This window comes from Pteropus medius, unplaced genomic scaffold (genome assembly GCF_902729225.1).
Source record: "Pteropus medius unplaced genomic scaffold, Ma_sr-lr_union100, whole genome shotgun sequence".
Classification (NCBI taxonomy): domain Eukaryota; kingdom Metazoa; phylum Chordata; class Mammalia; order Chiroptera; family Pteropodidae; genus Pteropus; species Pteropus medius.
In genome coordinates, this window is record NW_024344377.1 from 30,176 (window position 1) to 54,056 (window position 23,881).

The window sequence follows — 23,881 nt, forward strand, 5'->3', positions numbered from 1 at the left end:
TTTCCTCACGGGACCCCTCTGACATGGGCTCTGCTCGCCCACCTCACAGATGAGGAAGGTGAGGCTCATGGATGGGGAGCCTGCCCCAGGCCATGCAGCGAGGACGCGGCTGCAGAGAGGGCTTTGTGCCTAGGTCTGTCCAGCCCCTAGCTCGACGCTGCCATCCTGGTGGTACACTTATGACTGACCCATAGCCCATCCAGCCTTGGCTATTGGCAGAGTCACTTGAACGTGGAGGATGGAGAGCGAGGCCCAGGTGTTTTTGGCTCCGTGGATGCCCCGTTGAATCAGCGTCAGAGTCCCCAAGCAGGGCCCTGCTTGCCAGCCCCTCCACACCCCAGCCTTCTTGGCGTGGAGGAGGTCGGTCGCCCCAGCTTCAGGCACGGCTCTTCACAAAATCTTGAAGATGATCTTGGGGCTTCATCAGAGAAGCTCATCAAAGCCTGTGGACTTCCCTCCAGGGAGCTGGATTGGGGACACCATTCTCTAAGGGGGCTGTGAAGCCATCGGTCTGAATAGGTTTTGAAGAGCAAGACCCTGACGGTGTGTTGGGGGCACTTGAGGCGCAGGCTCGTCTTTGAGGCTCCTTTTGGCTGAGTTCTCTATAGGGTCGTTGGGGACCCAATTGAAAGGGCTGTCCTGGCCTCATGGGCGTGTGGGTCCTCCTCTTAGGCCTGGCAGTAGGGTCTCCTCGTGGCCGAGGCACTGGGCGCCCCAGCAAAGGCGGGCCCTTTCGTCTTTGTGCTTGGAAGTGTTGTGCTGGTTGAGCGCAGGCCACCGTGGGCATCTGTGCCTGTGTGCAGCCGTGGGCTGGAGGGACGTAGGAGGGGCCTGCGACCTGAGAGTTACAGCTGGAAGGAGCGTGTCTCCTTTCAGTGGCAAAAGTGTCCCCATGGCTTCTGCTGCTCTCCACGTGGGGGGAATTGGGACTCGGGCTCCTCCCTTGGGAACCAGATAGGGCAGGGGACACTGCTGTGGGCCCTCTGCCCCGGTGCCTCTGTGCGACCACGTGAACACGCACCATCCTTTCCTCCTGGCACTGGACGCCTGGCATAGACCCTGGCAGGTCAGCACCCGGAGCACCCAACATCACTCGCCTCCTTCAGCCCCTTCGGTCTGCAGGTGACGCCACTGAGGCCTGGAGGAGGGACGTGCTACGGTCACGCAGCACTTGTCACCTGGAGTGAGAGGCCGGGACCAGATCCGAGGGTGGCTTTGGGCCGGCTCCTTCTCAGAAGTCCCCAAAGCCCACGCCAGAGAGACTGTGGCCCCAGCCTACTCTGCCAAGTACTGGGCAGCAGTGTCCTAGGCCTAGTTTCCAGATCCGTGAGTCGGGCCTTAGTTCCCCATTCTGCCGGCCCAAGGCTGGACGTGACCTTGCCGCATGTGTGACTCTCCAGGTGGCCCGAGCACTGTCACGGCTCAGACCTACTGAGGAGAGACATTCGGGGAATCGGTGATTCTCCCTTCTCTGGGGACAAACTTGGGAAAGTCTCAGACCCAAGTGGAAAAGATGGCTGGAAATGAACTTGGGGAGATTTCCAGCCTCAAAAGAATTCTCATTCCTGTCTTATTTTAATGGGTCCGAATTGGGCTGGGTCGGAATTCGTCAGGTGCATCTTTTGGGAGGGGGCGCCCAGAGGTGAGGGGCCTGTCCACGGAGCTCAGGACAGCACCTGGCGCACAGTGGGTGCTTTGCGGATGAGGAATAAGGGAACCGGGGAGCACAGGCCCTTGAGTTGAGGCTGTCCTGACACTGGTCCACGCTCTGCTTGGCCAGCAGGGGCTGTGTGAAAGACCACGGCCGTCCCTGCACCATGTGGTGCGGAGGGTACAGGGACAGCTGGGGCAGGAGCCAGGTGTCTGCAGGGCTGGTTCACCGGCCAGTTCCACGACCTTGCCCCTCCAGGGCGGTCAGGCCCCAAGGCAGGAAGTCAGCTGACCGTCTGCACGGCACTGCCCTGAGGAGGAAGTAAGGAGGCCACTGAGGAGGCGGGGTAGAGGAGGAGGCAGGAGAGTGGGGTGCTCGGTCTGGGCCCGTGGGCCTGTGGGTGAGTGGGCTTTCGTCCGGCAACTGGGCTTCCAGTCGTGGTGTCGGCGGGTGAGAGAGAGACGTGGCCACAGCGACATCCTTGTGCGTCTCCCTCAGCGGCCCTCTTAAGCCCACCCCTGCCTGCCCCGTGCAGCCCTGAGGTCAGAGCAGACCCAGGGGGACCCCTTCCACGCCAGGCGGACATGGAACATGGGGAGCTGAGGGCCTCGACTCCTGGCGGTAGCAGGCTGGCAGCAAGGCCATCGGAGGCTCCGAGGGGAGGTTGAGACGCGACCTAGGCCCCTCTCACATAGTGCAGAGGCAGAAACGGAGGCTGGCAAACAGGATTTGCTTGGCCACCGCTCTGCCACCTTTGCTGCTGTGGCTTTGGCTTTGTGGTGGCTTGAGCAGGAAGCAGCCTCTGAAGGAAGGTGCATGAAGCCCAGCAGCACCCCTGCATGCCCCCCCCAGCACCCATTGGTTCCACCTGTTTTCCTTCTTTCTCGTGTGAAGAAGCTGCTTTCGCCCTCGCTGCAGTCAGAGCACATGAGGCCCATTAGGGGAGCCGTTTCCCTTCCCACAAGCCTCCGCCTCCTAGAACAAATGCCGACAGCTGAGCAAGGCTGGCTTGGCAGGGGGAGCGGGCCATTTGTACTGGGCAAGTAGAGTCCGGAAACTGATCATTGGCAGGGAAGGTTTCTCTTCCGGAGTGGGTCACCGGGGGAGGCGGGAAGTAGAAGAGAAACAGCACCTTTGGGGCCAGGGTTTGAACCTCAGCCTCCTTACTCTCTAGCCAGGTAACTACTCTGAGCCTCAATTTCCTCACTTGGAAAATGGCGTTAATAACTTACCTGAGAGGGTTGGGGTGCAGGTCACATAAGCCAAAGGGCATAAAGCACCTAGCACATCTGGTCACACTGTGGGCACTCAGCAAATGGTAGCTACCATCACCTTCATCATCACCTTCATCACCATCATCATCGCCTTCATCACCCACTCCTTCATCTACTTCATCACCACACTTCTATTCCACATACCATCACTGTCATTCATCATCATCATGCTAATCACCATCTTCATCGTCATCACCTTTGAATCATCTACCATCATCGCATCATCACCGCCACCATCACCTTCATCCCACATTCCATCACTGTCATCACCGTCATCACCATCACCATCATCACCTTCATCACCACCTTCATCAGCATCACATTCATCATCATCATCACCATCATCATCACCGCCATCACTTAGCATGGAGAGTCCAACGCAGAACACTTAGAAGATCCAGCCTCATGCCTGGCTCTGTCATCTGTCACGGGTACTGCAGCGACCTGGGGTTCTGCCCTGTCGAGAAGGCTCTTTTACCTTTGGCCTCCTCTGATTGGTGGAAAGTTCTTGCTTGTAGAGAGAGGTCCCAGCGTTAGCTGCTGCTTCCTTAGTGCTTGCTCTGGGGGCAAGGCAGAGCCTCCAGTATCTTAAAATTATCTTATACTTAATTATATTACTAAGAATAAGATATTCTGGCTCCATTAGGGAGAAAAGTCGTCTGGTAGATAATGATGTCGTCTACATGTCTCCAAATTGTCTTGTTATGGCTTTAGTTCTTCATGCTATAAATATCTCAGTAGGTGACTGCAGATCGGAGCCCACAGTTGAGCGGGAGCTAGCCGGGGGCGAGAGAGCCGGGGGGTCAGTCCCGCCTCTGCTCTTCACTAGCTGCAGGAGCCTGGGCAGGCCACTTCTCTGGGCCTCAGGGTTTTGTTTTGTTCCCTGAGAAATGGGGCTAGGCATACCCCACCTTGTAGAAGCATCCTGGGCTAAAGATACACAGCTTAGTTCCTGGGATAGATATGCATTCAGTTATTGTGAGTTTCTTTTGGAGCCTGAAGGAATAGAAAGCATGAAGTGACTTCCCCACGCATGCCGGGGGGCGGGGGCGGGGGGCCTGGACACTGTCAGACTGAGCCCTGGGGCGGACAGCCATCTTCCAGGCGGGCACCGCTCATGGCAGGCGTCCTTCATACAGTTGTGTGAACGTGGACTCTGGCAGTCGCTGGGACGCTGGCAATACCCCATGGTATGTGGTGGAGGAAAAATATTTTGGGAGAAACAGCTGCTGACTCACGTGGAGGTAGGGCCGGCCAGGGCTGTTCTTTCTGCTTCCCACTGCTGCCTTTGATGCCTGGGCCAGCGTGCAAGGCAGCACCCTCTCCACCCATCCTCCGTCCTGGTTGGTCAGACGGTGCCAAGCTGGTCCAAGGACAATGCAGGGGCCTCTGCCAAGGTCAAGTGCTGGTGTCTACTGAGACAACAGTATTTTCCTCTAGGAAGGCAACATAAAAACTTCCAGTGATCAGGGCTGGTTTCCTTGCTCCCACTATTGAGGGTGAAGAGGTACAGAGGTTCTAGCTGGAACCCATAAGTCTCAGAACTTGAAGGGACATTACTCCAATCCTATCACTGTGCATCTGGGGAAACTGAGGCTCATTGCCCAGGGCGACATAGGGAGGCCGCTGGTAACAAGGCAGCAGCCAGCCCCGGGTCCTCCCATCGCCTCTGTCTCCTGCCCTTCCCACCTCGGCACCGTCCCCAGCAGGCCTGCAGCTGCTCCTGCAAGTTGGTAGGACGTGGCTGTCAGCTCTCGCTGGTCCCATCCTGTCTCGTCGGCCCTCGCCCTGATCCTCCAAGTATCTCTCTTGTCGTGGCAAGCGCTTCTCACTCGCTGGTCTGTCCCGTGACGCTACACATTCTTCCAGGGCTGGGATGGGGCTTTCTGTTTCCAGGGCAGTTTCCCAGGATCGTTAATCCCGGCCAGGCGTCCTAGCGGGCGGGAGGGGCCCTGAGCAGGCGGGGCCGTGGCTGCCTTGAATTCGGGTGGTGTGGCTTTTGGCTGTAGGACCTTGGGCAAGTTACTTAACCTCTCAGCCTGTTTGCTCATCTGCAGTAGAGACAAGAAGAGCACCCCTCAGGCTTGTCGGTGGGGGCACAGTCAAGGGCTCTGCTGCTACTCTGCTGGTGGACCCTCCCTTCTGAAGCCTCGTGACAGCTACTCGTGAGGTCTCGTGACACTCCTGCCGAGTGGGTCGGCCGGAGACCATGACTGCCATTTTCAGGCGGGGAGAGGAGGCTCCGAGGGGAGGTGGGTGATGACTTGGTGGCAGGTGGCATGGAGTCAGGCCAGGGCACAGCAGGCTGACGCTCATCCCTCTGCATCCGGGGCTTTTCCCCTCCACGGACACGGCGGGCTCGTGGGCACTGGCACGTCGGTCTGGAGGCAGCCACTGCCCATCCGCCCCTCCATTTTGGAGGTTTCCTGCCCCAGGTTTAGCCCTTTACCACATCCAAGACCGTGGCCTCGAACTTGGGGTTTTCCCACAGGCGTTCCCAGAGCCGAGGAGCCTCAGTATCTGTTTCCTGTCAGCGGCCCGGGTGCCCAGTGCCCAGGAAAAGGGCTTTCTCGAGGAGGAAGAGCGTGCCACTTTGCCCTGCAGAGGCGAGCAGCTTTTCCACACCTCAGGGAGAACCGAGAATGCAGAAGTCGGGGTGACAGCACGGCCTCGGCCTGCTTCACGGGCACTTTCCAAGCGCATTTCCTGTCGGCTCGGCCAGTACCCACACCCACTTCCTTTCCCATCGCGTGCCCCGCCCTGTCGCCCATGGCCGATGGCGGCGTGCAGCACTCGCCACGCTCCGTGCCGGCCTCCCTGGCCGTGCCGGGCTCCCTAGAGAGCCACGACCACAGCACCACGCCACCGTGCACGTCCTCGAGCTGCTGCGGCACGTCTCACGAAGCTGGAGACGTTTCTGGGGCGCGTCTCGGGTCTTCCCATATCTCTTCCAGCCAGGGGAGCTGCGGGCCCTGCAGCGGGGTGGCGGGGAAGAGCGTGGGCTTCCCTCGCCGCCTGCCGGGCCCTGGCTGCGGCACTGGGCGTGCACCTCGGCCTTTGCACGGGCATCGGCGACATTCGCTCCTCCCGTTGTGGCAGCTGTGAGGACCTCAGGTTCATGTACACGGTCCGGCGCAGACCGGGTCCTCAGCAGGCCGCCTTCTCTCCCTTCTCATGCCCGCCCACCTGGAGGGCCTTGAGGCGTACAAATCAGCACCCAGCATGAGGTCCTGACGCACCTCATTGTCAAGGCGTGGGGTCCAGAAGCAGGAGACACAGCGTGGTCAGGGGCTTGGGCGGCCCCTGGGAGGTGGTCGGGGGCTCGGGCGGCCCCTGGGAGGTAGGCAGACTCACAGTGGCTTTGTGCCAGCCGTTCATCAAGTCACTGAGGCTCAAATACCCTGTTTATGAAATGGGGATGCTAGTAAAGTTGGGTGCCCAGGAAAGCGACACAAATTTAAAAGTGCTTGGCATTGCGCCTCTCACAGCCGAGTACTCCAGGAACGCTGGCCCTGGTACCTCGCCGGAGCACCCCTCACCAACCCCGCCCCTTCCCAACCGGGAGCTCCTCAGGGGCGAAGCCCAGTGCCCTGCCCCGGGCTCCCCTGTAGGGCTCCGTGCCTCGCGACGGCCTTTCCAGGATGGTGGCCGTGTCATGCTTTCATGGTCCCCAGGCTGGTTCTGACAATGCTGGGCACTTTGGACCCTGAGGATGGGGCCTCGCCTTAGACCTGGAGAGAACAGTGTCCGTGCGTCCCAGCTTTGACCCTGCTCGCCACAGGCCCTCCTGCTGGGGGGAAAACGCCCCAGCTGTCCCAGAACCCCTGGGCATCCACCACGCCTGCTTCCAGCCTCCCCGAAGCAGCCATATGAACCACCTGGGTATGGCAGGCTGGCAATTCAGATAAGAAGGGAAGTCAGGGCTCACACGAGCCGGGGTAGGTGTAGGCCCGTCTCCCGTCAGCAGGAGGAGGGAGACAGGGTAAGAGCCACAGAGGCCAAGCATTGCCACCTGCGCTGGAGAGCAGGGACTTTGAGTTTCCGTAAACCCCGTGTCCACCACAAATCTAATCTCATGATTTTAGCCCTCGGTCCAACGTCCCAAAGGCCCAGGGCTGGGAGCAGGAGGACTGAGAGGAAATGGAAGATGGTGGCGTGACAGGCGAGAGCCCCAGTTTGCTCAGAAAGCGGTTCCATTTGTGCTAGGCAGGATTCCTTCTGCGCTTGGCTGTAGAATTGCGTGTTTCTCCACCCCTCTCCTGCAGGCACTGAAGGCCTGGGGGAGATGTGTGAGCCCACCAGGGTGGGCGGGGGACAGACAGATTTAGCTGCATGGGCGCTGCAACGGGCACATCCTCTTAAGGGACCAAGCAAACACCCAGAAGAAAGCAAGCCGCGCTCTCAGACCAGAGGGACGTGCTGTGAGGTCACGCCCAGGATGGTTGCTCACCCTCAGCTCCACTGATAACTCTTTGTTGGAGGAGGGGAGCTGGTCCTGCATTGCAGGGCCCCTGCCTCGACCCCCCAGATGCCCACAGGCCCCAGTCCTGACGATCACCCGGGGACAACAGTGCACGGTTGAGGCTCGCTGTCGGGAGTGAGGGAGCTTGACCTCCCTGGTGGCTGCAGTCTCTGTTATATGTCTGGCCTCAGATGAGAAATCTGATCCTTCTGAATCGGGACATGGCAAAGGAGGGGTGGGTGCCTTCTCAGTGCCCACAGGCTCGAGTGCCGAGCAGGGTGGCTGGAGCTGGGCGGCGGAGCGTCCTGTTACCCAGAGACACGGGCTCTGCAGGGCCTGCCACCCCTGCGATGGCTCCGTTAGCTTCGTTGGCCCCACGATTCCCCTTCTGCCCGTCCTTGAGTCCATGTCCCCAGGAGCTGGGAAGGGTGGCAATGCTGTCGGACGGCTTCTTGCCCCATTTCTCCTGCCAGCCCCCAGGCAACGTCCAAGTCTCTCCCGAGCACCCCCGGGGCCCGACGAAGCACTTGGTTAGAATTAGCGTCATTTTTATTACGATTCTCAATTTTCAAATTCAAAAAATGAAAAAGGAAGCTGGACCTATGGTCCCAGATGCTCCCCGAGGAAGAGGTGCATAGAGGGGTGAGGTGTCACAGGGCACATGTGGTGGCCGAGCTGTCCTGAGCTGGCCCCAGCTGCCCCTTTCTGCATGCACCGAGGCCACAGTGCACCCTGAGACTCCCTCATGGAGACCGAGCCTGGTCATTGTCCTGTTGCCGCCCCTGAGGTAGGTGACCACTGCTAGCTTTTTGACTGGTGGAACTGGCTTCTGTCCTGCGGACGGAAACCCACATACATGGCTCCTTCTCTCATTCAGGGGACAAGAGAGGCTGGCCTCCCAGGATTCTGGGTGCACGGGGGCCGCCCTCACCCACTTAGAGACATATGCTTTGGTCAGTGCTAACTCCTGTAGCAGAGGGACTGACACACCATCCCCTCTGCTCCCGGCCCGAGGAGCCTCTGGCTAGAGTGGCAGCCCAGGCTGTCCCCTCTGTAGCCATCCCCTACTGCCATTGCCAAGGCCAGTCCCAGGACCCACCTGCCCTCCGGGGTCAGGCTCTTGGCTGGCAGATGCGCCCTCCCACCATCTGGGAAACCGACATCCCAGCCTCTCCAGGCAGCCAGAGGCGGTCGCCTCTGGCCTTCCTCTGTGCAGGGACCTTTGAACAGTGTTCTCTGAGCCATTCCTTGAGGGGCGGGGGTGGGGGGTGGGAGGCTCACTCTGCAGCTCCCGCAGCAGGGTAGTTTGAAGAAGGGCTGCGGAGTGTGTGCGGGTTACCCGGCATTAACGAGCATTTCACTGAGAACAGTTGCCACCACGTCTCCATCCACTGCCTGGCCAGGAGCCGTCCTGGATTGCCAAGGGGCACGGGGAAGGGAGGAGGAAGGGCGTTGGGGGCCTCCATCCTGGTTCTGGGGGTTCTGATCCGCCTTGGTTTGTTGGCAGAGCTTCCGAAAGGGTGAAGGCCACTTGGTGGTGCTGTGGCTAGTGGTCACAGCCTCGGCTGTCACTGGGTGAGGCTGCATGTGCCCTGCACTGCGCTAGCCCAGCCGCTCTGCACGGTCGCTTGCATTATCACCACTTTCCAGTCGAAACAGGCGCAGAGGGACGAAGTGTCAGGCCTCGGGTAAACCGCTAGAAGACGGCCAGCCCGGCTCCCTTCTTCCTCCCCGCTGTGGCTGTCTCCGTAGTCAGTGAGCACCCCACAGGGGGCTGGCTTGCTGTCCGCTGGCCATCCCGGGGGCAGGCATGGGGTGGTGAGTTCGTGCCAGCGGCACGTCGGCCCTGGAGCAGGGCTGCGTAAGCTGTGGACCGGCCCACTCCCGCCCACGCCAGGTTTGCCCGTCTTCCCAAGCAGGTTCCAGCACACGCAGGGGCCACTAGAACGTTCCAGAGACCTGAGGGGCCAGGCTTTTATGGGGGCAGACGCCTAGGCGGGCCCTACTTCTTCCAGAGGGCCTGTGCCTCTGAGGATGGGGTGACAGTCTGAAGGGGACCCGTCCTCCCAGCCTGCCAGCCCCCCCTCGGGAGAATCTTCTGAGCGTCTGTCTTCATGACTCCCCAGAGCAGCCTGGGAGGGACCGCGCTCCTAATTAGCCTGGTGTGGGGACGGCGGCTCGAAAGCCTTGGGTGGCGAATGGCGACCGCTCGCTTTTGGAATCTGCTGCCAGTGGACACAATGTGGCTATCGGAATGAAAACGAGGAGGAGAAAGGCCCACAGGCTCGGGTTTTAACTGGCGCCATCCCCTGGTCCCCGTGCCTGCTGGCCAGCCCTCCTCAGGCTCTGTTTGGGCGGTCAGGCCCGGGCCGCGAGCGACGGCGCCTTTCACAGCCTCGGGCTGCTTTAAGTGGACCTGTATAGATTCCTGCGGCCCTTGTTGAAAGAGCACAGCGCGGTCGCCACGCTGGCGAGCCCTGGGAGTCGCAGCAGCCGCCTGCGCGTGGGGAATCGCCGTCACCGCCCTGCACAGCGGACGGGGCTTCGGTGGCGCCGAGGCCCCCGCTGCAGAGAAAAGGGTTTTCTAAAGCCGCGCGTCCGTTTTCCTCCCGATCCCTGGGAAGCTGCTTTCCTGTTTTCAGCTGGGGCAGTGAGAGGCTCGATTCTGCGCTGCTTCGTTAACCTGAGCTCCGACAATCGATGTTTCTCTCCAGTGACAGAGCAGCCTGTTGCCTCATCAGCCACTGAGGACGGGACTTTGTCGTGTGTGTTTTGTGCGTGTCTTTCCCTCTCTCTTTTTCTCCCTCTAAGATCGTCTCAAGCGAACAGCGATAAAAAAAAGACGCACGTGAGCGATTCTGCCTCGACAGCTTCCACAGCGCCCCCCAGGAATGTCGCTTTTTCTTGCTCTCGTGAAAACTCTATGAGGTCTCGCCTAGGGGAGCAACGGCGGGGATTAAAGAGGGGGCTCACAGGCGAGAACAAAGTCGAAGGCGGTTCAGCCTGGCCCCGCACCAGACAGCTTCCTGCTGCAGTCTCGAGGGGTTCGCTCTGGACTTACGGCCACCCTGCCGGACAGTCGGGGGAGTTTTGGCTCATAGGTAGCTTTGTGGCGAAAACCACGTTTCAGTGCAGAAGAGCGAGGAGGGCCACGCCTTCCCTCAGGAGTCGGTCCCGACAGCTTCCCTGACGCGAGCTGTGTGCGTGCGTGCGTCTGTGGGTGGCACTGACACAGGGTTTCGGGTTCCTTGTTCACTCGGGCACATCGCTGCCACTGGGCGTCAGCCTGGCTCCTGTTGTGGCTGAGCAGGACCCCTGCAAGCCGGTCCGAATGCTCGTCTGTCTGTTGGGCCACCAGGGCGGGGCCTGCACCCCAGGCTGCTTCTCCTGCAATGAGGAGGTGCCAGGCTGGAGAAGGTGGCATCTGGGTCTGTCTGGGTTATGCTGCAGAGCCCGTCTGTCGTGGCAAAGCCACTGTGCCCCCTCTACCCGCCCTTAGAGCTGAGCCGCTTTCACCACAATGGCCAGAAGCGCTGGTGGTGGGGGGGGGAGACGGTCACAGTGGATTTGTCCATGTGCGTGGCCAGAGCCCCAGCCTCGTTAAGACCCCTGAGCGGCTTGCGTGGCAGATTGCTGATAAGCCTCGCAGGGCCAGCCTCCTTGACGGGGGAGAGAATAATGACCGCTCTGTGCCCAGAGCCTGCCCCACGTGACACTGGCTGTGGTTGTATAGACCTGCTGGCTAGGGGTCCCTTGGCTGGTTCCCCCAGGAGGTTTGCAGGGTGGGATATGTGCGCGTGCATGTGTGTGCATGCACATGTGCGCATACATGTGCATGCATGTGTACACATGTGTGTGGGCATGTGGCCAGTGTGCTGTTCCGGGTGCACTGCCTGCACATAGTAGGCGCCCAGTTCAAGGGAGCTGTGGGTATCACCAGCTCTCATTTTCTTAATAAGATCCACCCATCTGCTTGGAACACAGAGGGTGAAGAAGGGCCTCTTCCTGTGGCCCAGGGGCCCGGGCCCCAGCTGGTGGGTGTGGCTGGCCCAGCTCTGCTTTTCCTCCAGGGCTGCTCCTCCGGGGAGTTTAGACATTGTCTCCCCAGGCTCCGTGGCTCTGAGTTCCCCTTTCCAAGCGAGCCCAGGCCTCCACAGAGAACACACGGTGTCTGGCAGCTGCTCGTCGCAGTAGCCACGCACAGGTAGAAAGGGACTTCCCGTGCGTCTTCTAAGTCACCAGACGTTGTTGCAAGAGAGACGTGAGCCCATTCCTGACATGGGCTCAACCAGCGATGGGCTTAGGCCGGAGGCTGGGGTCCCAGGCACTGCCCCGCCGTCCTGCTGGTCCACATCTCACAGCACCCATCCGGACCCAGAGGGCCACGGGGGTCTGAGTCAGGTCGACCACGTCATCATCAGTTACCGTAAGAGCTGTGGCATCTTGGAGTAGCTGCAAGATGGCAGAGCTGTGTGCGCGCGCACGCGTGCGATGTGCACACACCCACACGTGTGTGAGCATTCGTGTCTCAGGGGGAGAAGGGCACGAAGGCAAGCCGGGCCCTGGGGAAGACACCCAGACGCTGTGCGCCCTGCAGGTCTTGTCGGCAGGCACTGTGCTGGCTCCTCTTTGTCTTGCTTTGCTTCCTCCTGGGCGCTTTGGGCCTTTCCCCCGACATACCCTCGCTCTCCACCTGGGGTGGGCTCCAGAGGAAGGTAATGGGCTCACGGCCTTTGCCCTTTGCTCCCACCTGACCAAGGGCCCCGTGGGGTCAGCCCGGGCACACGCTCCCTTCTGCCTTTTGCCTGCTGTTGCCTCGCTGGCGTCTGCCTCAGGGGGACCCATCCTTTCCCTCTGCCTCTCCGTTCTGCCCTCAGGCACTCAGTCCTGGGGGTGGCCTGCGGGGTTCATGCCCTCCCCACTCATTCCCTCATTCCCGGGGTGGCCTCGGTGAGTCTCCGACTTCCGGTGACGGTAGCGCCCACTCCCCGGTTGCCGTGCGGGTTCAGTGGGACGAGCCTTGCGGAGCGCAGGGTAAATGCTCAGTGGACGTTAGCTCTGCTGTCCTCAGAGGCTCCACGGCCGCAGGGACCCGAGCATGAACCCCCGGAAATGCCTTGACTCTGTTCCTGGGGCAGACGAGTTTCCGGGGCTGACGGAGGGTTAGACGGTAGCTCAGCCTTATGGGTCGATTTTCTGCACGTGATGGAACATCACTCAGGGCCGCTCCAAGCCCGCACACCCCTCCGGGGCCACCCAGGAGCCCTTGCTGTCCCGTCGTGGTTGGGAATTGTTACCAAGTAGCCGGTGAAGATTGCCAGTGGCTCTCGGGGGGGCAGAAATTAGGTTGGGTTTCTGTGCCGAATTCTGGCGTTTCTGCAGCATCGAGGAGCAGCATGTGGGTGAGGGCACAGGCTTCGCGCAGAGCCGGGGTGAGCCTGGCCCCACCCCGTCCCCTTGTGGGGCGTTGCCAAGGCAACCTCGGGCTCCTGCGTGGACGTGGCGATGCTGCAGAGCCCGCCTTGGGGTCAGGTTCTGAGACAGCAGAGGCAGGAGGTTGTCCCGGCGCTGGCCCCCGGCATCCACCTGGGGCACCTGCGCTCGGACCACCAGTGCTTCTGGGGCTTCTGGATGCCTCGAGGTGCAGGTGCTGTGTTTGCCTATCCTGCCAAGCATTTAAACAGCAATGAACAAAAGGGGAAAAATAAGCCCATCAGGAAACGCACAGTTATGTCGCGGTATGTCCCTGGGAAGGTCAGTGAAACAGGGACCCGCCCTGGCCAGCCCTTCCGGAGCCCGGGGTCAGGCCACCAAATGGGAACCGCGTTCCGCCAGCACATTGCGGCCTTGAGCTGGTTTTTCCGTACACTCCCTTGCGAGGTCGGTGTCACGGCTCCCATGATGACTCTGAGAGTAGACATGACTTGTCCACAATCACTCAGCTAGCGAGTGGCAGAGACTCCTCTCCTGTGTCTGTCTGGTTGCAGAGAGCGTGTTCCAGGCCACACTCGTGATGCTCAGGATGGGGTCCTTCTGCAGTCTCTTGTGACTCTCTTGGCACCTCCAGTGCCCTTCAAGAAAGTATGTCCTGACGACTGCCCCATGCCCAGAGTCTGGATATCTGCTGGGGTAGGTTTGGCCTGGCCCCCCCTCCCATGCTGTCTCCCACACATCCTTATAGCCCAGGAGCCCCAGCACTAGGGGTTGCCTGCTAGGGCTAGAGGAATGCCTCGGGTGGTGGCCAGAAGCATTCGGAAGTCTGGTGAGCCCGGCACAGTTTGTCCCAGATTTTTGTACCCTCTCCGACTCCCACTGTTGTGCCCTGTTGTCCTTCACTGCAGCTTAGAGAAACTGGGCTCAGAGAGAGACCCGCTCAGTTCACCCTGGGGCACCGGGCAGAGCCGGGACTCCAAACCAGGTCTCCTGGCCCCAAATTGCAGGCCTGGCCCTGTGCAGCGTTAGACTTGGTTGGAAAGATGGGCTTTACCTTAGTGAGAGATCAGGCCACCCGGGAAGGGTGCCTAGTGGTCAAGAGTCCCCAGTCCCTACCCTGTAGCTAAGCACATGTTTTGCCTGCCTCCAGGTGAGCTAAAGCCCGGAGGAGAGGCAGTCTCCTTATAGGGCCTCTGGGCTCAGGAGCACCAGGGCCCCACGCATTGTCCCTGCCATCCACCTGTGGCTCTGCAGGTGGGGACAGCTGATCCCAGAGAGGCAGAATGTGCTCAGGAATGTCCTGCTGTGCCCACTGCCCACGGGCATGTCTGTGGCCACCTGCCCTGCCCGGGCATGCTGGGACATGCTGGCCGAGCCAGGTCGGGTGGCCGCCTCTCCTCCCCCGTGAGGAACGCTGGCGGCCAGTGCAGGCCAGCGCAGCCGCCTTTCCCCCGCGTGCCTGGATTTCTGCTCTTGTGGACCAGTCGGGTGGGATGCAGATGGGATCATTTCTCTCCTGAGGCTGCTTCCACCTGGCTCTCTGCCTGTGTCTTGCGGCCGCTGGGCACCGTGAAATGGTGTTGGAATCCCGTCGAGCCAGGCCCCGTTTCGAATCTCATTTCAGCCCCGTCACAGCCCCGCTAGGGCAGTTTTATTTCCCCATTTTACAGATGGGGAAAGAGAAACTCAGGCTGCACAAGGAGCCCAAGAAAACACCGTCCTGGTAGCAGAGGCAGGATCCACCCCAAACAGATCATTTTCAACCCTCCATTCAGCACCGGCCCTTGCTCCTGCAGGCAGCGGGGGGCAGCGAGTGAGGCGTGCTCTGTGTCTGAGCCTTGCGGAGCCCCACCGGCCAGCCCGTGGTGTGGTGTGGGGGCTCCGGGGTGGAGGGTGTGGGGAGGGGAGGCCCCACACGGGCCCCGTGGGGGTGACTGTGGGCATTTCAGCTGGGCTGTGAAGGGAGAGGCGTTTATTACGGGGTGATCCCGGCTGACGGAAGACACCCCCTGGGAGAGCTCGGTGCATCCAGTGGAGCCCGCGTGGGCACGGGGAGCACGGGCGAGACAGGCTGCTGGGCCCGCAGTGCACAGCAGGCCGGGCCTCAGACCCTGACGAGTGCTTGGGGAGGATGCGGCTGGACGTCTTGCCTGAAGGGGGTGCCATTTGGGGCAACTGGTACTGTTCTGATCTGGACTGGGTGCCAGGCTTTAAGTGGTGTCTAAGCTGTCTGTGCAGCACCCCTCAGGGCAGGGCGAGACACCCAGGGCTCATGCTGAGGATTCTCACATTTTGTTGATGTGCCCGAGCCAACAGGACTTTCCCAGGACACGCCTGGTGTGTGGCAGGCTAGACCCAGAAGCCAGGTGCCACGTCCCCCCTCAGGTTCGTCCCGGATGCCACACTGGCCTGCAGAGAATCTGTTGTCTCCCACCTTCTGCAGAGTGCTAGGGGCCCAGAGCCAGTGACAGCAACCCTTGGGGACCACCCCTTCTCAGCACTGTAGACAGATGGAGGCCCGGAAGGGGGCAGAGTTTGCCTGAGGCTCCCCCAGCGCCGCACCTAGACCTTGTTTCTGATGCCCCACCCTATGATGCCTTCCTAGGGGGAGCCATTATTCTTGGACTACGTGACAGACCAGGGAGGGGCAGATGGCCTGTGCCACGGCCAGGTGGGTGGCCAGAGAGGAGACCCTCTGGCCTGGCGTGGAGGCCTCCTTGGCACCGCAGAAGTGAACGCATCAGGACATTCTATGCTGACCCTCTGGGGCCTGCTCTCAGGGGACCTGGGCCATCCAGGGTGCCCTGTGGGTGGTCGGGGAACTCTAGCTCCCCAAGTCCGCCCACCCATTCTGGCGATGTTGGCGGTGGGGAGGAGCTGGCAGGATGCTGGCTCCCAGGAGCTGAGCGGAGTGAGTGTGTGCGCACTGGGGGGGCCGGCTCATCCAAGGCGGGGCATGCTTCAGCAGCTGAGGGGGCGGCCTGTAAGAGACGTGGGGACTGTTTGCTTCTGGACTTTTCTGTGCTGAGGCCTGTTGTAGCGGATAAATCGGCCAGTTATGTTGCCGTCATGTTTGCCTGCCTTTCTCTATGATTTATATTTTATTGTCAAGGAGGAAAGAAGAGATTCCCCCACTCCACCCCAAATCGAGAAGAAATCTGACCCTTAGAACTTAATCTCTGTTACTCATCTATTGTCCAGGTGTAGAAATACGATGATAGGTAGAAATGGGGGTTCCATGTTCACACGCCCCAGAATTGGAGACACCTGGCCCAGATGGCCATGATCAGTGTGTGTCGTGATGTTCCCATGGCACCCCGGCTCCTGCAGAAGGAGGGCCCATCCCCCCAGACCTGGAGGGCCAGGGCAGGGCGGACGGCTGCTCTGAGTGGTTACACCGACCGTTTGGACGTGGCTGGCACCTTCGGGGAGGCGGGCCTTGTTCGGGGGATGCCCGGATTTGGGGCACAAAGCAGCCCCCCACATTGGGTCTCCCACAAAGCCCGCACTACTCTCCCACAGAGCAAGACGCCCCGAAGCTGCCCCAGTCCGGCGGGCAGGGTCCGTGCGAACCCCCCAGCGAGACGTTTTCCAGTGCTTTGCTTTTCCTGTGTCTGTGAGGCGCCTTCGAGCCATGTGCAGGCGCCCCGCCCCGCCCCGCCCCGGCCGGTGGCCCACATGCAGGCGTCTGGCACGCGTGTGGCCCCTTTGCCACTCCGGGGTGGGCCCTCCCTGCTGTTCTCATGTCCTGTGCTTATGTAAAAGCCAGAGTTAATTTGGTGATTATTAAGTGCAGGAACTTGGGGCTGGCAGGGTTTTCCTTTTTTGTCTGCACAATTTTGCAAAGTGCCATTTTTAGAAACGGGTAACCTTGTTTCTGCCAATAAGGAGAGCAGGAAAGTCAAAAAGCACTTTGGTGGGGAAACATCAAAATGATTTAATATAGAGATGGAAGCGATCTCAGTGCAATGGATCTTCTAAACAATTCTGTGACTTTGGGGCTGTTTTTTAGCCTCGTGGTACGAATGAGAAGCTGAGGCTCAGGAGTTTGATGATTTGGGCACCCGGGAGCCGGGACCCCAGACCGGGCTCTTCCGGTCTTCTCGAGGCTGCCGTCGTCCCGCAATCCGGGCTCTCCCAAGCACAGTCCGCAAGTCCACAGGTCTGGTTGCCCATCAGCCAGCTGAGTGGGGCCAGTGTCATCCCCACTCCTGGTCATCTGCAAAATGAGGATATTAGACCGGGTGGCCATTTGCTCACTTCCCCCAAAAGGATTCCCCTCTCTCTGGAGCAGAGCCGTGGGGCTGTTGGGGTGAAGCTGCGAGGGCCCCTGTGTTCTGCAGTCCTGTCTCCCCGTGGCCTTCGGGGCACCCAGCTCTAAGTGGCTGAACAGAGACCAGGGCCCAGCATCCCCTGTGAGGGGCTCGGGCCCGCCTTCGGTGCCCCAGCCCTGCCGCAGGAGCTGCGCGTCGGCCTTGGTGCCCCGCCAGGCCCTGTGTGCTTTGGAAAGGTCTCTCGACTTTTGTTAGGCAGGGAATCCCTTTCACGCCAAGCTGACAGTGAGGGGGCCGCACAAGCCCCAGAACGTCCGCCGCAGAAACAGTGTTTGTTTTCCAATTGCGAGAGTGTTGGGAGGCCCCCTCGGCGTCGGCCTCCACGCCTCCCGAGTCCGGGCAGGCCCTCTGCCGCCCAGGGGCCTGGTGCAGAAACAGCGTGCACAACAGCGTGGCCTGTGGGGCGTGAGCAGAGAGGGGGCTCTGGGCCACCAAGGTCTGTTCTTGACCACAGCACCCCGGCAACCTCAGGGCTATGCAGACACACAGGCTGAGCTGGGGGCGGGACTGGCCAGGTAGGTTCTTCCCCAGGCTGTCCCCAGGCTGCACTGAGCACCTCCTGTGAGCCGGCCCCTGAGCTAGGCAGTAGGGCGTAGGGTCAGGGTGCACATGAGCTCAGGGCTTCTAGAGGGGAGGCTGCAAAGCTGGGTGTTAGTGGGTGAGAAGGACCCTCAGGGGAAGAGGCACTCAGCAAACATCGGTGGCCTCCACAGAAGGGAGCCGAGGAAATGGTGGCACAGGAAGGCAGGGACGCCCTAGTAACTGCCCAGGGCCATCCTCCCGCCATCCAGGTTTCCTGCCCTGTGAACTGTTTGATCCTATCACCCAGGATCTGGGATGCTCCGAGCATCCAGTGCCAAATCAGGGTGCTCCCTGGGCCCCAGAGTCTCCCCCGAGCCAACTTCACTTCCTGTTTCCAGGCTTCAGCAACCTGGCGGGCATGTCCCTTATCCCCGAGGGTAAGGTAGCAGGCCAGGTGCAAAAGGGTTGCCCCTCGTGGAGTCCAAAGGTAAGCCTTTCGCAGAAACGGGCCCGGCTTTCACGCAGGCCTAGCTGACCAGCTGACCAGCTGACCAGCTGACCTGCCTCGCGCAGGAGGTGGAGCTGGGCTGTGACAAGCACGCAGTGATAAGATGCCCAGAGCGAAGGGCCGGCCTCCAGCAGGACCAGCAAGGTCATCTCCAGCACCCGCCGGACACCAGGCCGGCCCATGGCTCTGGCCCAGGGTAGCTGTGGGGCTTCCTGTGAGAGAAGCCAGCCAGTCTCCATGCAAAATTCAGGTTTATCAAAGATGGAGTAAAGATAGGCCCAAAATATGCTGGTGCCTTTTTCTCTTTTCTGAGATAGTTTAAAAAAAAAACAACACGCCGGAGGAAACCACAGGCCTTGCCGCCTTGGTAGTCTGTGCCAGCGTCCAGCATAAACGAGACTCAGAAGACGTCCAGGCTGCTAGCCATTCTCCTGGCCTGGTGTCTTCTTGATGCTTAGAGAATTCCATCTCTTAAAAGCGTGTGGGAGGAAACGCCTCTGCTTAGCCAGAGCCCTGGGCCCAGCAGCTTCCAGCAGAGCGGCCGAGGCTCCTGGAAGCTTAGGCCAGGCTGCGTGCCTGGTCTGACCATCTTGACACGTTGGTTGGGCTTGTTATACCCCTTTCTAGGGAGATTTGAGGTAGCTCCCCAAAATCTGTAACACAAAGGCATCTATAAGATTGGACCTTAGAAGGGGAAAAACTGATGTGCCAGCCTTGAAGGATAGTGCCAGAGAAGGAAGTGGGGGCCTCTAGCACCCTCCTCGTCTGAGAAGGGGAGGCACACATGTGCCTCGGGAAGGCGTGTCCTGGTTTAAGGCCAAGAGCAAGTCTCATGTGGGCCTTGTGCTTAGGACACGGAGTGACAAGAGGTGTGTCTCCCACCACCCAGCAGCCCCTGTACCCCAGCAGACGTGAGGCAAGCTGCCCCTGACAGTTGGCTACTGACCACACCCTCTGTCCAGCTTCTGCCCCGGGCCTGGCCTCCTGTTCTGGAAGGGACAGCGGTGCTGACGAGCCGTTGTGCACGGCGCTTTCTCCTCCTGTCATAGGTCAGTTACTCAGAAGCAGAGCCTGAGACGGGGATTCTGGTCCAGGGGACTGACTGGGGCGGCTCTCAGAGGACCTCAGAGTGGGTAAGGGAGGTGGACAGGACAGGGAAGAAGCCCTGACCCCACGGGGAGCTCTGCGGTGTGATGAGGACTTGGGCTCTGGTCCCCACTGCGGCCCAGGGCTGCTCTAGACCCCTTACTAGTCCTGGCCATGGGGTGCCCCCTATCCTCCCCTCACTTTGTCTCTGTCTCCAGGGCCCAGCCAGGGTCCTCCCACCCAGGAGGACGGTGCAGGAGCAAATCTCTGCACAGACAGACTGTGCAGCAGAGGAGTCATCCTGTCTGGGAGCCCCAGGGAGACTAGGTGGGGTGGGCTGGGCTGGGCTGGTAGGTGCTGCCTACAGCGAGGTCTGGACGGTCTGGAGAAAACTACCTGAGTTTCAGGGACTCCATTTCTGAGTCTCCCCAGACTCCAGGACTGGGGTGTGACCAGTGTCTAGCCACTCGCCTGGGGCCACATGGACGGTTCTGTCCGAGCTTCATTACTCGGGCAGGGCTGGGCTCGCACAGGCAGCCCATTCCTGGGCCAGGGCTGGGCCTCCAGAGGACAGCGTTTGAGGCAAGGGACAGTTTTTCCTGGAGCAGCCACTTCACCTAGAACGATGTATTGACATGCCGCTTTGAACTTAAAGCAGCTTTGCAGCTTTCCCAGACACTGTTGAGGGCACGCCGGCCTCCAGGCCCCCAGCAGGCCCATGCAGTATTGCTCGTGTGGTGAGAGCTGGGCTTTTGGGAAGTGGGAGCTGCCGGCGAGGCTGGGCGTGGCCCTGCCCCAGGGCGTGGTGGGCACAGGGCAGCTGAAGGGCCTGGGCATGGGCCAGCCCCTGGATGTCCAAGTGGGGCGGGCTCACTGGAGATGGAGTCTGGGCAGGGCACACACTGCCCCACTGTGGCCTTCGCGTCCCTCCGTGGCAGGTGGGGTGTGCCACCACCTGGGGCATTCAGCGAGCGGGTTTTGGTTTTCACTGTGGTTGAGTTTTGTGTCAACAGAATTTTCAAGGTGACACTGGCTTTGCAGCCAAGGAGCAGGTGCTTTGAGGACTATTGGTGGTGGGTTGGGCAGCATCCTGGGGTTAGCTTGTGGTGGCATTCACCAGCCAAACCTTGCAGCTTCTCACCCTGCTGCAAAGCAAGGACCCAGTTATTCCAGACAGCAGAGCGGGGGGTGGCCCTGGGTGCCCTTGGCCCACCCCTCATTCAGCAAGTGGGCAAAGGCCCAGAGGATGGAGGGTCAGATGTTGGGTCTTTTCTGAAGCCATGATGCCCATGCAGCACAGAGCCTGGATCCATAACAGCTTGTCTGACCTCAGCTCTCTCTGGGGCACACTTGGGGCCAAAGCTACATCTCCGAAAAGTCCCAGCAAACTGGGGTCTCCAGCACCTTCCATCAGTGTGGCTAAGGTTGGACGTGACGAGTGCCCAGACACACGTCAGTCTCCCTGCCCGTAGGTAGTTTAAAGCACAAGGTCAGGCAGGACGATCGGAGGAGCACAGTGGCAGACCCAGGGGTGTTTCCTGTTCAGGTTTATGCCCTGACAGTGCTCCCCACCATCCCCATGTTATAGCTCCCAGGAGACGGCGACACCAGTTCAGGTGTTCAGCGTGCTGGGCAAACAGACGTGGGGCCCCGCCCCCCAGGCTGAGAGCATCAGTGTCTTGGCATCACCTGTGACCCAGTTGTAGCCATCGGACTTACATGGGATGTTGTTATTTGTCACAGGAGTTTTCTTACCCACTGCCACTTCCATGGGGCAAACATCCACTTCCGGGAGGGGCAGATCTGGCTCCCTGGGCCCTGGAGTTCCATGGTACCTCCTGGCCTTGACCCTGGACCACCTGGGCTGGCGAGAACGGGAACACAGGCTGAGGCCAGGCGTTGACGCCCCTGCCTGGGCTGGGCCATCTTCCCTCTTTCCCGTGCCCTGGCTCAGGTCTCGGCCAGGCCGGACAGTGGCCGGGCGGCAGGGGGGACCTCAGAGATCCGCCGTCGCAGGCGCGTGAGGCTTCCGCCTGCCCAGCATCGGGCTTGTGCTGTGACCTGGGAAAGTCCGTGTTGCATGCGGAGCGTCTGCCGCCCTCTACCCTGTCAGGGGCGGGGACGTCCTCTGTGCACACTGGGGCAGGATTCGTCGAACCCCATGGCGGCCCAGGTCTGGGGACTGTGGGGTCCTCGGCCTGGAGCCTGTCGCCTGGGCTCCTGCCTCGGCCTGAGCCGGCATCTTGGGTCTCATCAGTGGCCCAGCCCTTCTCTCCTCAGTGCCCTTTCCCACAGTCCCCCCGCCCACCCCCACCACCCCAGGCTTCACCTTTCTCAGTGAATCAAAAGATTCCAAGAAAAGCAAAGCCATCAGAACAGTTTCCTCCGTGGAACGTTCTGGAACAACAAGCGTGTGCACAACAGGCACAGCCGCTTTCCCCCAGAGAGAGCGCCTTTTATTTTCTGTTTGCAGAGCCCGTTTCTGCAGCTTGTTCCTCATGACAGCTGGTGGTCATCTTTATTTCAAAGTGACACATAAACACTCGCCTGTGAAACGACCAGAGAGCCCTTGGGACAGGCCTGTGACCTTGGCCTGCGCAGGCTCATGGAGCTCCAGGTCCCTGGCCTCACTGCCCCTGCCTTCCACAGGACCGCCCTGCGACTGGTCCTGTTGGGCATCTCCAGGGCTGGGCCATGGGTGCCTCTTGCTGTCACAGCCCCGTCCCAGTTTCGTGCTCTGTTGTGAGTGCAGGTGTTTAACCGAACTCACTTGTGCACGGTGCTGGGCCTGCCTCCTTTTGTGAGCAGGTGGCTCGAGCACCCTTGGGTCGTGTTCAAGTTGCACCCGCTGCTCAGGCAGGCCCCAGGCCAACCCTACACAGAGGCAGCACATGATGGGGGATGGGGGGCTCTTTTATTTTTAAACTCAGAGAGCAAAGGTAACGAGCTTTACATGCAGGACCAGCTACATAAGTCATGAGCCCCGTGCAAAACAAAATGCAGGGCCTTTTAAAAAAAATTTCAAGGTGGCAACAGCAGAGCATTACACCAAGCATAGGGCCCTTCGACGCATACTCGTGAAGCTAGCCCTGTAGGCGGGGAGCTCTTGACAGCCACACACTCTCATTGGGGTCTCGGGGCCCACTGCCGGCTCTTACAGATGAGGCGGCTGAGGCCTAGGGAGGCTGAGGGCGCTGCCCAAGGCCCTCGGTTGGTGAGCCCGGCCACCCCAGCAGCCCTGCAGCATCCACCAGTGCCCGTTGAGGACCTTTCTCCCCACGCCCAGAGTCTCAGCATCTCCAGGTGGGGCCCTGGGTAACCTGGGTAACCCAGCTCCCTGAGTGGATGCCCTGAGCAGCGGGTCCGACTCCAGCTGAGCCGTCGCAGCCCCGCCCCCTCCCAGTCGTGGCGAGTGTTCCCATTCGCTCTGGCAGCATCCTCTGAATGGCTCGAGAACCTTCCTCGTCTGAAAACGCAGGCTTTTAGAGCTCGTGGGGGGCTGAGGTTACTCCCCGCTCCTCAGCTGAGCCGTGTGTGGGGAATAGTGGGCAGCGGAATTTCTCCATGCCCCCTCGTTGTTTTCTCAACATAAAGCCCTAGAAGTGCGACTGCCTGAAGGAATCGGCCCTCGATCACCGGGTCACCTGATCACCCTGCAGGAGGGTGGGGGGAGGGCTCTGAGCCCTTCCAACGGCCCCGAACAGGCTACTACCAAGCCGTGCTCTTTGCCACTCAATAGGCAGATGAGCGGATTTTGCATTTCTTTATTAACATGGTCTTGGTTGGCCAAGGGTGTTTACTCACGAGTGGCCCATGGTCCCTTTCCTTGCCTGGACAGTGGAGAGTCCAGAATGTGGGTGGTCGTCTACTGCCAGGCAGACCCCGCGTTCGGCCTGGCTCGGGGGGCATGTGGTCCTCGGGTCCCGGGGGCGGGTGGTGGCGTGACCTCACTGACGTGCGTGTCTGTCTCCCCACAGAACTGTCAGACCTTCAGCAGCCTCAGCTGCCTGAGCGCGGGGATGGAGGACTGCGGCCCCCACAGCCCCTTCGCCCTCCACGTCAGCAGCACCAGGTCCTGGACCGCCCTGCTCTCGGCCTCCGGCCCCGGGGGCAGGACCCCCGCCGGGACCCCAGTCCCTGAGCCTCCGCCCCCGTCCTTCGATGAGCACCTGGCCTACAAGGAGGAGCTGTACAGCGAGGAGTCGGACGGGTGCACCCTGGACGAGGGCTGCGGCAGGGGTGGGGAGCCGGCCTCAGCCTGGCGGGACCGCGGGGTTGTTGGGGGCAGCCCCTGCTCCCTGGACGGTGAGCTGGACATTGAACAGATAGAGAACAACTGAGGCGGGCCGCGGGCCCCTGGTCGGGGGTGGGGGCACATCAAGTTCGACGGCTTCCCTCCGGGCACGAGGTGGTCACCAACGCGGGGAGCCCCACTCCTGGGCCTGACCTCCCTGGAAGGCGCCAGGTGCCAGGGAGTGAGCCCACCCACGCCCCAGGAGGCCGGCCCCCCGCAGGGGCCCGTGCCACACGGCGCGACGCCTCGGCCTCTCGCCGGCTCGGCAGCCATGGCCCCCGAGCTGCTGCGGCCGCCAGAGCAGCTGCTCGGGTGGG

The 23,881-nt window shown here is 60.7% G+C and overlaps 1 protein-coding gene across 1 annotated transcript in view; it reads left to right on the forward strand.

Moving 5' to 3' along the window:
- Positions 1-23,875, forward strand: part of FAM53B (family with sequence similarity 53 member B) — a 48,016-nt gene extending 24,141 nt beyond the window's left edge. The window contains exon 3 of the mRNA XM_039870758.1: positions 23,248-23,875. Coding sequence (XP_039726692.1) covers positions 23,248-23,610 — 363 coding nt within the window. The 3' untranslated portion in view covers positions 23,611-23,875. The remainder of the gene's footprint in view (positions 1-23,247) is intronic.
- The last annotated feature ends 6 nt before the right edge of the window (positions 23,876-23,881 follow it).